This window comes from Vicugna pacos, unplaced genomic scaffold, assembly GCF_048564905.1.
Source record: "Vicugna pacos unplaced genomic scaffold, VicPac4 scaffold_149, whole genome shotgun sequence".
NCBI classification, from domain to species: Eukaryota; Metazoa; Chordata; class Mammalia; order Artiodactyla; family Camelidae; genus Vicugna; species Vicugna pacos.
In genome coordinates, this window is record NW_027328829.1 from 71,910 (window position 1) to 85,438 (window position 13,529).

The window sequence follows — 13,529 nt, forward strand, 5'->3', positions numbered from 1 at the left end:
TTCTGCCCCTCCCAAGGGAGAGCCCAGACCTCGGGCTGCATGCACTGCGCCCACCTCCCTGGAGAAGAATAAACTGGAGAAGGGCGTTCTGCGAAACTGGGGCAGCAAAGGTTGAGATGGGAACAAATTGACCAGCTGGCCAGGGACAGCCCCCTCCGTCGCTGCCTTGGCGGCTGCCTCAGCCCTCTCAGCCCATCCTGCCCACCTCTGGTGGCTAAGCTGTCAGGGAAATTGCTTTGCGATCTGGAGCAACAGAGGCTGCCCACAGGCCAATCTGCGGAAAAGATGGGCGCTAAACCCCCAGCTCCCGAGTGACAGGCTCCATACCCCCGCCAACACCCCGACGCCCCCGCACCCTACCGCAACCCCGGGGAAATATGACCCGAAGAAGTGTGACCTGGGAACGAGGGGCAGCAGAGGCCGCCCCCACGTCAGGCCTGCAGAGAGATTGGAGCTTATCCTCCAGCTCTCCAGGGGCAGCCCCTGTCCTCTCCACCTCCTGATCTCACCGCGCCCACCTTCCAGGAGCAATCAGACCAGGTGTGGGGTGTCAGGCGAATCTTGCGCCAGAGAGGACGTCCCCAGGCCAGGTCAGGGGAGAGGAGAAGAAGTGGCCCCATTAGGCGGGGCAGCCGGCCGTCGCAACTGCCTCTGCCCCTTGACCGCATCGGGCCCGTCTCCCAGGAGCAAGCTGACCTGGAGACGGGCATCCGGCTTCTTGGGCAGCAGAGGACGCCCCCAGGATTGGTCACGGGGAAGAGGAGAGCAAATTGACAGGCTCCGCGCTGCAGGTCTTCTACCCCCGCCATCGCCACCCCCGCACCTTAAAGGCACCGCCCAGGGCGCCCCTCCCCCAGCAGGCTGAGTGGGACAGGTGCGTCTGGTGACCTGGGGCAGGAGAGGCCACTCCCACACCAGGCCATCGGGGAGACGGGAGCCAATCCACCAGCTCCCCAAGGCAGCCCCTACCCCCGCAGCAGCCACCACTCTTGCCCATGACCTCACAGTGGCCTCCTCTAGGGAGCAGGCTGACCTGGAGATGGACGTCCGACGAACTTGGGACAACAGGGACCGCCCCCAGGGCAAACCATGGGGGGAAGTGGGAGCAAATGGACAAGTTCCATGGGAAAACCTGCCGCTGCTGCCACCACCCCCAAAGTACCAAGTCCAACTCCCGGGGTCAGGCCGACTAGGATACACGCGTCTCATAACACAGGGCAACAGCGACCGCCCCCAGGACAAGACGCGGGGAAGATGGGAGCAAATGGTCCGCTCCCCCGCTGCAGGCCCCCGACCACCGCCACCCCTGCACCCTGACTACCCTGCCTCCCGCCCCCAGCAGGCAAAGTGGGACAGGGGTGTCCCGGGACCTGGAGCAGCAGAGGCCGCCTTCAGGCCACGCGGTGCAGACATGGAGCTAATCCACAGTCTCCTCCGGGGCAGCCTCCCTATGCCTGCAGCCACCACCTTACCAGCCCCCTGACCGCACCGCACCCATCTCCCAGGAGCAAGCTCACCTGGAGTCGGACCTGAGGCAAATCTCCGGCGGCAGACGTCGCCCCCAAGCCAGGCCGTGGGGGAGAGAAGAAATGGAGCAACTCCCTGGAACACATCCCCTGCCCCTGCCGCCTCCGCCGCCGCCTCCCAGGAGCAAGTTCATCTGGAGACCCGCGTCCCGCCTCTAGGGCAGCAGAAGCCGCCCCTGGCTCCGCCTCTGGGGAGAGCGGAGCGAATTGATCGGCTCCCCCGCGGCAGCCTCCCTCCCCCCGTGGGTCCCGCACCTTAACGGCCCCGCCCCCACTCCGCACTCAGCAAGCTGAGTGGGACAGGAGTGTCCGGCGACCTGGGGAAGAAGAGGCCGCTCCCAGGCCCAGCAGCCGGGACAAGGCAGCTATTCCACCCGTTCACCAGGGGTAGACCCGCTCCGCCCCTCTGCCGCTGCCACTGCCTTCTGACCTAACCGCCCCACCTACCAGGAGCAAGCTTACCTGGAGTGCAACATCTGGCGAATCTCCGGCGGCCAAGCCCCACCCCAGGCCAGGCTGCAGGGAAGAGAAGAAATCGATCGGCTTGCCCGGGCAGCCTCCCAACCGCCACCGCCGCCGCCGCAGCCCAAAAGCATTGCAATAGCCTACCGGGGTCAGGCTGACTGCAAGGATGTGCACTTGCCTTCTTATCCTGGCCAGGTCCCTGAGCACCTCCCTGCATCCCTACACTCCCTGCACCTCTGCACCCCTGCTACTCTCTGCAATTCTGCATCCCTCCACCCCCACATCCCCTGAAATGCCTGCGCCCTCCACAGCCCCTGCACCCCTGTCACCAGTTACACTTTTGCACTGCTTACACTCCTGCACCCCTGCATGTCCCACACACCACCTCTTGGGCCTTTGGCAGAGTCTCTGCTGTTAGACCAATGCACAGTGACTCACTCTTTGCCAGTATATGATGCATCAGTGGACGTCAGGGTTTGCCTGCAGGAAGGTACATGTTCCCGGTCACTAGCCTGGGCCACTAGGGTGATCTCTGTGAGGTCACCCAGGACGGGTTCAGAGATGCTGTTCTCTGGGAAGAGAGGAGTTGAAACCGGTCTTGAGGGCAGAGCTGTGCTCACCAGGCCGTCCACGCTTCATGTTTTACACAGGGCTTCGGAGAAGTGAAATGGATCCGGCCAAGTAATACCGGCCTGCTGTGAGCCCACCTCAGTCCTGGGCTCTGAGTCAGACCGACTGGCTCCCTCAATCAGGGCCCAGTTTGGGCACCTGAATGGTCCCTTTGAGGCATCCCAACAGTTCTCAGGATGAAGTCTGGCTGCTTCCACCCCATGGCCCTCCCTCCTACTGTGCTGGCCTCAGGAAGGTTCCTTATATGGGGAAGAAGGCAGCCCACACCCTACCCCACCCCTCACCTTTCTCTAACCCAGGCTGGTGCTCTCTCTGCCCCTCAGAGTCTGGGAAGCCATCCCTCTTCAGTTATGTCCCTTCTGAGATGGACTTGCTTCCACTCAATTCTAGGCGAGGATGCACCATGGAATGCACTGGGTAAGAGAACCAAAATAAATAATTTCTTCTGTGAGGTTGTCTGTTTATCTACTGGGGCTGGGCTGTGTGTAGTTTGCTACAGCTATTGGTGTGAGAGGCTAAAACAGCCTGTGTGTCCTTGTTTTCATCTCCCCGCTGTCTTTGGGTTTTCCCTAGACACTCCTGAGACATTTACTTCTGTTAGTATTATTCCTGTTATTACACAAGGGCCCTACTGACATGGAGGTAAGGTGTTGGGGGAGCGGGACAGAGCAGGGCATCTGCAGTCCTGTGATTAGTTCTCATTGAGCCTGTGCCCTGAGCTGTGACCTCCACAAGTGTGTCTCTTTCCCCCCACCCCAATTTGGGTGACACAGAAGGGATTTCCCTTCTCCCAGGTTGGTTAGGCTCTGGTAAAATAATTTCTCATTAAAAAAACAAACAAAAAACAACTTCCCCCAATGAAACAGAATGTTCTGGGTGTATTTCAATACAGTTATTTTCTCCTCTCCAGGCAGGAAGCATGAGGAGTTATCCTCTGACCTTCATTCTGAGAACAGGACACGGTCCTGGATGTAAAATACATGAAAAAGAGCATGGGGCCCCTCTGACTGGCCCCCTGGAGTTGTCACACTCTGATTTCCCCACACTGAGCCTCCTGCTGGCCTCAGGGACCTGTTAAATCTGCCTGCCCCCAGGGTTCTTACAAAAGCAGGTTCTGCCTTGGGAGCTGTGACTCTCCAAGCCTGCCCGCTGTTCCCTTTGCAACCTCTCTGGGTTGGAAGCAGCTTTCCCCCTCAGTCTTCTGGGATCTAAGAAGAGCAGTGGGTTTGCAGCTCCCTGAGATTTGGTGTTATTTTCAGGACAGGAGGAAGAACTTCTGAGCTCCACACGAGCTGGACCAGAGGCTGGAATCCTCCCTTCCTCTGCCACCGTGCAATCAGTGGCTGTGGTTCTAGCCGAGTTTCTGAAGATGTGGACTTAAACACACATATCCCAGCCCTCACAGGAGCACACAGTCCCATAAATCCCCCTAGTTTCCACTGGTAACTATGGAGCCGATGGGGACACGGGTTTCGGGACCACAGAGGCCTGACTGCACGACTTGCTCCGTGGCCTATTTACGTGGTTGCTCCGGGCCTTGTCTGAAGTGGCTTGTTTACCACACCTGGTACGTGGGAAACACAAAATAAGTACTAGAACCTTCACTTTTTCTCCCTCCAGGGCCTTCAAACGTAGAAAGTAATAAGTGAACTCAGACAGCCTAGTCACCACAATGAGGTCCGTCCAGCCTGGCTCTCCTGAGTGATGGGCACTGACTTGCACCTTAACTCGGAACAGTAGGGGAACTGCCTTCCTCTAACTGGGCCTCTCCCCACACCAGGCACGCCCGCAGCTCAGACGGGGCCAGCTCCCCAACTGAGGTGTGTGCTGGTGGCTTCAGTGTGACCTGGCCCTGCCGGGACATGAACCTGCAGTGAGTGAGGTGGAGGGTCGGGTGGAGGGGGGTCCCTTCTGGGGTGGCAGGGGGCCCGGTAGCACCCCTCCCAGCCTGGTGCCTGGGGCTCCCTAACACCTCCTACAGCTCCTGGGTTGGCTCCGGTCCTGGCCACTCCACACACCCTCCCAGTATCTTTTCATTATGTCCCTTTTCTGCTTTTATCAGCGAGAAGTGGCTTCTGTTGCTTGTTCAGTGAAACAGTACATCGGGAAACCAGACTACTTCTAACATCAGTAAAATACCAACCTCGGTCAGCTCGCCGGGCAGACCGTGCAGCACAAAGGCCTGAACAGGTCTGTGCGACCGGCTTACGTGAAGGGTCCTCAGCATCTGTCTTCAGAGATACAGAAGCTGATGGTTCAGGTAAAACCTCAGGGTGGGATTGAGGAATCCAAAGCTGGTTGGTTTCAAAGGCTAACTGGTCAGACCAGACCCCTGAGCTGTGGTCAGAAGCCTGGCTCAACGTCACGCAGACTCAGCGCCCTAAGTGCCGGGTGGGGCTGGTGCTGTTCCCTTTGCAGGCTCTCGTTGGGGATTCACTGTAGCCCCTTAAATACAGCAGAAATTCCAACCCCATTAGCCCCCACCCTGAGTGTTCCATGACACAAATCCCGGGAGTGTTTAATTTTCATCTTTGTTTAGGAGGATGAAGGTGGTTCAAGAGAAGACATAAATTCACACTTAGTGACACAAGGTCACAGCCAGTACTTCCTCCACGGAGAGCTATGTGCTCCCACAGTGGTGGCTGGGGGCTGGGCAGAGACCCTCTGCTGGTCCCAGAGGGACTCGCTCATCTGGCCACAACTCATGGGTTGGACAGAAGATCCAGAGGGTGACAGAGCATCTTTCCTGGGAATTTGGAACTGACACATAGAAATCAAGTTCACTCATCTGGAGTTTGGCGGAGGGGAGGGGCGGTGGTTGGAAATCAAATGAAACCAGAGCATGAGAGAAACTTAGAAGTGAAAGAGCGAGAGACAGAGAGACTGAGCTTGTGAGAGCAAATAGTCAGAAAGAAGGCAAACAATCAGGGGACAGAAGAATTCCAGCTCCTGACTGTGTAGTCTGTCCCAGCCCATCAATGACCCCGCGAGATGTTTAATAACATTCCAGTTTTGCAGATTAGGAAACAGGCTGAAAGAGGTGGGGGCTGGGTTTGGGTGCACAGTTAATTCAATTGCCACTGGACCCCACACTTCCCATTGCCTGAAGGCACCCTAATCCTCACTGGGACCCCTGTGGTCCCCTGACAGCCCAGCACCCTGATCAAAGGGACCCTGCGGGAGTGGGAACCCCTCTTGAGTGTGGAGAGTTCCCTGCCCCGAGATGCCATGCATCAGCAAGCTCCCGCTCACCCCAGGTTAACATCAGCCCAGCTGTACAGTCTCCCAACCCGCTTCCCTCCCTGCCAGGCACCCCCATCCTTACCACCGAGTGTACTGCAGGAATTCAGGCACAGGGATGCCCAAATCAACACGAGCCCATCGGCAATAGAAAAAGCAGACTCCCAGGCCCACCTGGGTTGCGAGGGGACAGAAGGTGTCCTCAACTTTCATGCGTCTAAGACAATCTTCTTCAGCTGGAGGTTCTAGAGAAAAATAAAAGGTCCAAAACATAGTTCGGTGAGGAATTCCTCCAAGGACCTGACTCCAGTGTCTACAACCATGTGTACCTACCCCCGGAATTGGGGTGAAGGTGGATTATTGATCAGCACAACCCCTGGTGGCCCAGCTCCTTGGCTTGGCTGCCCAGAGGGGGCTGGGGGAATGGGTAAGGCCAGGGCACTCAGGAAAAGCACAGAGGACCTGACCTCTCCCTTCTGCACTCGTAAACCCTTCCCCAAATCTCAAGGCATTGGACAGAGATCCGCCACAATAATGAGATGCTCCCATCTCTTCACTCACTCCTGTCGGTTCACTTACATGCTGAGCATCCACTGGGTCCCAGGACAAGACACATAGGATGGCTGATGGGACAGGCTTGGTCCTTCCCCCTGGAACCTGTTCAATCTGATCAAAGAATGATCACTTATAAAGAGTTTCTCAAAATTATACAGAGACCAAAGACCAACTGCAGAGTGAACCAAATTTAAAAATATATATGAAGATCCCCCAGTCTCCCCGCCTAAGGTTAACAGCATAAAGCAAAAAGTTCTTGCCTTTAATCAGCAGGGAAGTTGTCACCCCCTCTCAGGTGGAAAGGAGAGTTATTCTTTGAGCACGTCACAGAAGTGCTCCATCGGATTGGACCAGGGCATCTACATTCATTCAGCAAATGTGTATAAGCTCCTACTACATACGGGAATCTCCTAACTAGACCGTTCCCAAGGCTCTCGGGCTTTATCAGTCAACAAAATAGACATGACTCCCCATCACTGGGGGCTCAGAATTTTAGCAGAGGAAACAGGCAGCATGTTGGGGTAGCAAGAGTTTGGAAAAATTTTTAAAAAAGAGTGATATGAGCAAACTCGGGTGATGGCGGTGGGGTGGGAGGCAGGCAGGAGAGAATAAGGCAATCCTGGCAGATCTCACGGAGTAATGAACTTGAAGCAGAATAGATCCGGAGGAAGAAGGAAGAGCCGGAGCCAGAGGCCCCCAGAGTGAGGGGGAGAGTGTGGGCAGAGAGGCAGAGCACGCCGGGTCCTGAGGCCTTTGTGACGACTTTGGCTCCTAATGACATGGTGACCCGTTTAGTGAGTTTTGAGGGGAGGGGTGATGTAGTCCAACTTATGATTTTGTGTTTGTGTTTTTTGGGGGGAAGTAATTTATTTATTTTAATGAAATGTGCTGGTGATTGAACCCAGGATCTCAAGCATGCTAAGCATGCGCCCTACCACTGAGCAACACCCACCACCCCCAATGTATGTTTTTACAGGCTCCCTCTGACTCTGTGTGGATGAGAGATTGTAGGAAAGCAAAGATGGAAACAGAAGGCTATTGGTATCCAGGAAAGGCTGAAGGTGGCTCTTAGGAGGGCGGGGAGCAGAGAGCAGGTATTTAATTAAGACAGAATATCCAGAATTTTCTAACAAGCTGGATTTGCTGTCTGTGAGTGTAAAAGAAAGAGAGAGAAAGGACATGGTTCCAACATCTGGGCCTGGACAATGGGAGGGATGTCCTCTCCGGATGGGAAAGGGGATGGGAAAAGGTGGGGCTGAGCAGGTGGAAAGGGGCTGGTATCAGCTCAGTTCTTCAATGTCATGGTTAAGGGGTGTGTTACATATTGCCACAGAAGTGCCTAATAGGTAGAGGAATCTGTTTTCTTTTTCTTTTTAACATTTAAAAAATATAATTAAACATATTAATTGTATTATGTGAATGATTTGGGAATTTTGTTTCATGCCAAGTTATATGTTATATATAGCCAAATGGAGCATATATCAAAAAGGGGAGAAATGAGGGCTTTCACATAAACTGACTGTCCGTAACGTAGGTAAAATTTCAATAAAACCAGTCTTCAGGGCAAAAACCTCATCTCGGTGTTACATAAAAATAAATGAAAAACGACTATGTTGATGTACCATTATTTCATGTTACATAATAGCCCCAAACTAACAGTGTTTAACTATGAGGCTTGTAGAAATACTATTCGCTTTATTCACATAAATACAGAAGTGCAGAAATGTTCTAAGGTAGAATTAGCATCTTAGTGGAAATAATACATATTTGAGCATTTTACATGATATATATGTACTGATTCAAAATTTGGAAAAGTAATTTCATAGTAGAACATATGTATGAATGTGAAAGCAAGATGAATGAAAGGAAAAGAATGTGATGTGAGTCTCAGGGATAAAGGCTCAGATGGAAAGGGGAAATCAGGGAATTTTGGAGAAATCGAGAAATTGATGTGATGGCATGCCAATTTCCAAGGCTGGGTTGCTTCCACCAAAGGAATAGCAGAGAGAGAGAGGAGAGGCCCAGGAACCCACCCTGGGGAACACCCACAGTATATGTTTGGAAAAAACAGGAGACATTGGCAAAGGACCAGCCAGCAGGCCAAAAGCAGAAACAGACAGAGAGATGGGCTGGGGGTTGAGTGAAGCAGGAACACGGGGTAGGAGGGATGGAAGAGCTGGGTCAAATGCTGCCGAGGGGCCAAGCATGATGAGGAGTCAAAATTGACCACTATATTTAGCAACATGGGGTCACTGATGGCCTTGACAGGGCAGTTTCCATAGAGCGAGGGATCAGGCGAAAAGCCAGAATGGGTGTAAAAGGGGATGGCTCAAGAGAAGATGCAGACAGTGAGTTTAAACAACTCCTTAAAGATTTGCTGCAAAGACACAGGGTGGCAATTGGTGGGGGTGAATTAGGGTCAAGGAGTGCTGTTGGTTTAAGAGGATGGACGTTTATATACTGATGGTGCCAACTAGCAGGAGAACAAAATAGATGAGGCAGTGAAAGAGAGGATGGTTTTGGGAGTGACAACCCAGAGAAGATGGGAGGGATGGGGCCTCGGGGACTTTTGGAGGAACTGGCTTTCGATGCCACTTTTAATAAGCGGTGGGGCACCGAGAGTGAGGTCACAGACATCAGAAGGCGAGCGGATGTGCTGGGAGTTGCTTGTGAAATTTCTCTTCTGTTGGCTTGTTTGCTTGTTCAAAGTAGAAAACTAACCTTACCAGCTGAGGAACAAGGAGGAAGAAAGAGTTACTGGAGCCATGAGCAGAAGATAAGAAAGAGCCTTCCAGGGAGAATGGGACAGTAAAAAGGGCAGGGGGAGGCGGGGGAGTGCGCTCCCAGAAAGTTACATTTTCTCTTTGACGTCCCCAAATGTGTGACGTGTTATTACCCTTCCTGCTGTCTACAAAATAAAAATTAATTATGGTTCAGAGGAAATGCTATTTCATTCTAAGAGGCTGCCTGTTTCTCAGGAATGGTCATCTTAAACTGCAAATATTACAAACAATGTTGAAAAGATGAACCTGTGTACCTAAAATCCCCTATTTTCTATTAATCTGTTTACTACTTAGTTCCCCTATCAATAACACATAACAAATACTGCCATGATGGAGGTACACCGATGCTTAAAAGGAAATGAGATCTGTATCCTTTTGCTAAATTCCATGGCTTCCTTAATATGCAGTTCCACTTGGAATTTAGGAATGTCTGGTATAAGAAGTGAGAAACAGTTTGAGAAAATCCCGGCTCAGAATTATACATCACAACCACATCTCACAAGTATATACAGCCGTAAAAAAGTTTAAAAGCAAAACTCCGTAACTACTCTTAAAGACCTTTGCAAACCTGGGCCTGCCAAGATGTTTCCAAACTGGAAAGGAACTCCAATCTCTTGCCTGGTACCGGACCAGAGGCTGGCCAGCCTTTTCTGTAAAAGCAAGAGAGTAAATATTTTCAGTTTTGCAGATCATTTTGTTGTAACCATGCAGGTAGGCAATAAGAAAGCTAAGAGCACTGGGAGATAGGAAACAAACGGGCATGCCCACACTCTCCCTTCCACTCAGGGCAGCTTCTCTGTGGTGGGGAGCTTTGCCACAATCACTTGCTTCTTTTTTCCATTGGTTTCTTTGTTTCCACCTTACTGCTCGAGCTCAGAACTTCAGGTGGGCCTGGTCCTTCAGCATCCATGCAGAGAAGGCTGAGCGGGGTTGGGAACCCCACCTGATGGAGAAGAGAGATTACTGGGAGGGACATTGTGGAGGCCACCATGACACGAGACAATCACACCTTCCGGGGTGAAAGGGAACGAAGACAAGGGAAGGACACAGTAGTGGGACCCCTAGGTCGCCTGCCAGGCTTGTTCTCCCTCCACGGCAACCATGGGGGCCTGGGGGGTGTTGGGCTTCAGCTACGGTGATTAGGATGAAGGGACTCAATATAAAGGACCCTCCAACTCCTCACTAGGTTCCAAACGCAGCCCCTCTAAGTCCACCCTCTGAGTTTCTGGAACTCTGCTGGAAGAATACATGAGCAGGCCAGAACCAGAGCCCAAGCCAAACATGACAGGGGTCTCGTGGGGCTGTAACCCCATGCTCAGTGGTCGGGGACTCCTTGCAAATCTGCAGAAATCCCTGTTCCACCTCATTCCTGGGAGAAACCCCAGATCTCCTCCTGCTCTGTCTGTTCTTCTCTTGAGGCTATTGTCCTGGAGGGATGCTGAGTCATTGAACCTGGTCCTCCAAACGTACATAAGCAGCCTGTTCAATAAAACAAATTATGCACTTTTTCACATTTGCCAGTTTTTTGATTCCAGAAAGGCTGTGGGACTCATTCTCACAGTCTCCTGTGCCCCCACCACATGGTGGCCCTCTGCTCATGTAAACACGATTTCCCACAACTGCACCCTGCCTCCCAGCTTGTCAGAGGGGAGTGTCCCACAAAGACACAGGTGTTTGTGAGGATCCTGTCCCCCAGCAGAAAACCTGCTCCTGGAGCCACGGTCAGGGATCTGGCCTCCTAAGCCGCTCAGCTCTAATTCAAAGCCTAAAGTGGGGGCCCCGAACATTGCTGAATGACTTTCTGAATCACCTGGACTGGAGGGGACTGATTTTCTTTCCAGGAATGGAGGTAGCGCAGCCTCCATTTTCAGGGCTGACCTTGACGATGGATCTAGTTCCCCCGACTGCAACACAGGAAGGAGTGGCCCTTCCATCCCACAGGTTGGAGACCCAACCCAAGGGAGTACTGAAGCAGTGCATTGCTGCCAGGTCCAGCATCCCTGCAGAGTGGCCTCTGCCCTTGAATGACCCCCTTCCCAGGGCCTTTCTTGCCCGGACACCACCACACCCCAGGCTGTGCCAGAGCTCTGGGGCTCTGCGTGTCCAGGGCACACAGGTGGCACCTGAGCCAGGTGTCCCCTGGGCCTCAAGGGAGAGAGGTCTGCTTCTGCATCAGGGGAAGGTGACCCCACAAGGCTGGCAGGACACTCTCAATATGGACCTCCAGGAGCCCTGGGAGCAGTTTCCCTGCAGGTGTTAAGAGCCATCATCAGGAGGGCAGGCCCCTCTTTGTGCAGACCATCCAGCAGTGCTGGGCCCACGTGCTGACCTCAGAAATCTACATGCCCCCACGATTCCCCAGGCAACCTCACAACTTCGTCACTTGGTGACCTGGGTACCACGAGCTCCTTGGCCATCCCATGAGGGTGGTCCTTGCAGGCATGGTCTCCAGGTTCTCCTGTTGAGAAATCCCCCTGGGTTTCTGTGGTCACAGAGCAGACACCAGAAGATTCTAGTCCTGCAGTGACCCCCACAGCAGTCAGCTCCCCTGTGCATGTCCAGGGACAAATGACAGCAATTTATTGCCAGGAACCGTGATTCCATACTAAGTTCAGGATCCTGGTAACTCACTCTGCACCCCAAAAAGCTTCCATGAGAAATGTGTGTATTGAGATGTCTGTGCCCCTAGAAGAGCTGTTCCTGAGGGTTCCTGGGACCCTCCAGCCCCTCTCAAGGTTCTCAGATCCTGGGTCTAAATTTCTATCTGCCTCTTTTGGTGTACGGCCACCTGTGTCTCGTGGTCACGGGTCACTTTATTGCATGACTTGGCATGTTCTTAGTGCTCGTCCTCCACCCCTGCACTAGACTCCCAAGATGTTCCCACTGACCCTTGGCTCCCTGGGTGGCTCAGGGGGCCCTAAGTCTGCACCCTTCACTCTCCTCCTCTACCCCCACCTCTGGGGCCACCCCTAGGTGGACTTGGAGGTGTTTGTAAATGAGTCTTACACAAGGACATATCTGGACAAAGCAGGACCCCACCCCCGGAAAACTCACCTGCTCCCTTCTCAGAAGAGGACCCCACAGCCCCACATTGCCTCCCAGGGGTCTGCTCAGGACACAGTCCCCCAGTTCTGGGCAAGGTGTCTCCCTGGAATCCTTGCTTCCAGGAAGAGTCTCTCTGTCCTTCTTCAGAGTTTAGAGGTGTTCCCATGTCCCTGACCACCAAGATGCCCAGCACAGTCCCTTCAGTGACCTGGAGAGACAAGGAACTTATGTGGCCACAGGTCTCACAGGACACACCTGCTGGGACCCCAGGCTAAAGGGCTGTCCTTCTGCCTTCTCAGGTGTGGCTCCCGTGGTATCTTTTTGCAGGGGGCCCAAACGGGGAGTGTGGCCCAAAGCAGTTCATGGGGCTCTCTGGGCAGGGAAGACTTGGGCCAGGTGGCCTTGCCTGGTTTCCCTGCTGGGCCACTCTGAAAACCCCCGCTCCTCTGGCTGTGGCTGGAGGCCCCTCAAACCTCAGGGCGGGGCTCTTTCTCTCAGCCTCCACTGACTCCAAAGCCACGCTGGTGCTGGCGAGGGGAAAGAGCTTTCTTGCCTTCTTTTGGCCAAGTTGCCACAGGTGGATGCTGCGGGGAGCTGGAGAGAGAGGTAGCACTTGCTCAGATGTGAGTGGTTAAGCAATTTGACACCCTGTCAACTAGCCTTAAACATTGGAATGAGGTCTTTCCCGGTAAAGCTGGAAGTTACTTTCAGTAACTTGTCTAAAGATTTCTTTTTTTTTTCCACTTAAAGACTCATAAAACCTCTCCCAGGTCATTCCTGGTATGGACCATTATCCAGGGATCAATCAGGAAATGCAGGAGGAGAGGGGTGGGGGTGGGGGAGAGGGGAGGTTAGATCAGAGCCCACGGAGAGGAGATGCCCCTCCCAGGAGCCTCACACTGGGCAGTGGCTTCTGGCATCCAGCTCTCCTGTTCTCAGGCCCATTCCATCTGCGGGGTTTTCCAAAAACATAATGGTGGTAGGGCCATGGAGGACACCTAGAACTTCCAGAATAGACAGGGGGAGCAGAGTTACCATGCTGGCCCTGGGTTTGGAGACAGACCTGCAGTGGAGACCACAGGCTTCTGAGAAGCCAGTTTCGAAATAAAGGCAGTATGCACTGGAATACCCGGCTCGAGAGAGTGCTTCATCATAGACATGTAATTTACATAGTTCTCACCACTAAATTCTGTGTTCCCAACACGCTACATGAATGACGGCTTCAACACACATTCATTTCTGAGATGTGAAAAAGTGTAGAGCCGCTCTTTCATCCTGCATAATG

At 53.2% G+C, this 13,529-nt stretch overlaps 1 protein-coding gene across 1 annotated transcript; it reads right to left on the reverse strand.

Moving 5' to 3' along the window:
- Positions 1–9,800: 9,800 nt before the first annotated feature.
- LOC140695131 (uncharacterized) lies at positions 9,801–13,296 on the reverse strand. The gene is made up of 6 exons (XM_072958028.1): positions 13,143–13,296; positions 12,651–12,838; positions 12,254–12,452; positions 11,591–11,657; positions 10,562–10,678; positions 9,801–10,142 (listed from the first exon to the last, which is right to left on the reverse strand). Exons 1-6 carry the CDS (start codon positions 13,162–13,164, stop codon positions 10,073–10,075), a joined length of 663 nt encoding a protein of 220 aa, XP_072814129.1. The 5' UTR covers positions 13,165–13,296; the 3' UTR covers positions 9,801–10,072.
- Positions 13,297–13,529: the final 233 nt, after the last annotated feature.

Excerpts from the sequence above, each read along its gene's own strand:
- LOC140695131 (XM_072958028.1), bottom strand. The coding sequence starts at position 13,164 with ATGCCAGAAGCCACTGCCCAGT. Across the intron at positions 12,453-12,650 it reads TGGCCCAGCAGGGAAACCAG|GTCACTGAAGGGACTGTGCT; the intron begins GCAAGGCCACCT and ends TTGTCTCTCCAG. Across the intron at positions 11,658-12,253 it reads CTCTTCTGAGAAGGGAGCAG|GAGAACCTGGAGACCATGCC; the intron begins GTGAGTTTTCCG and ends ATTTCTCAACAG.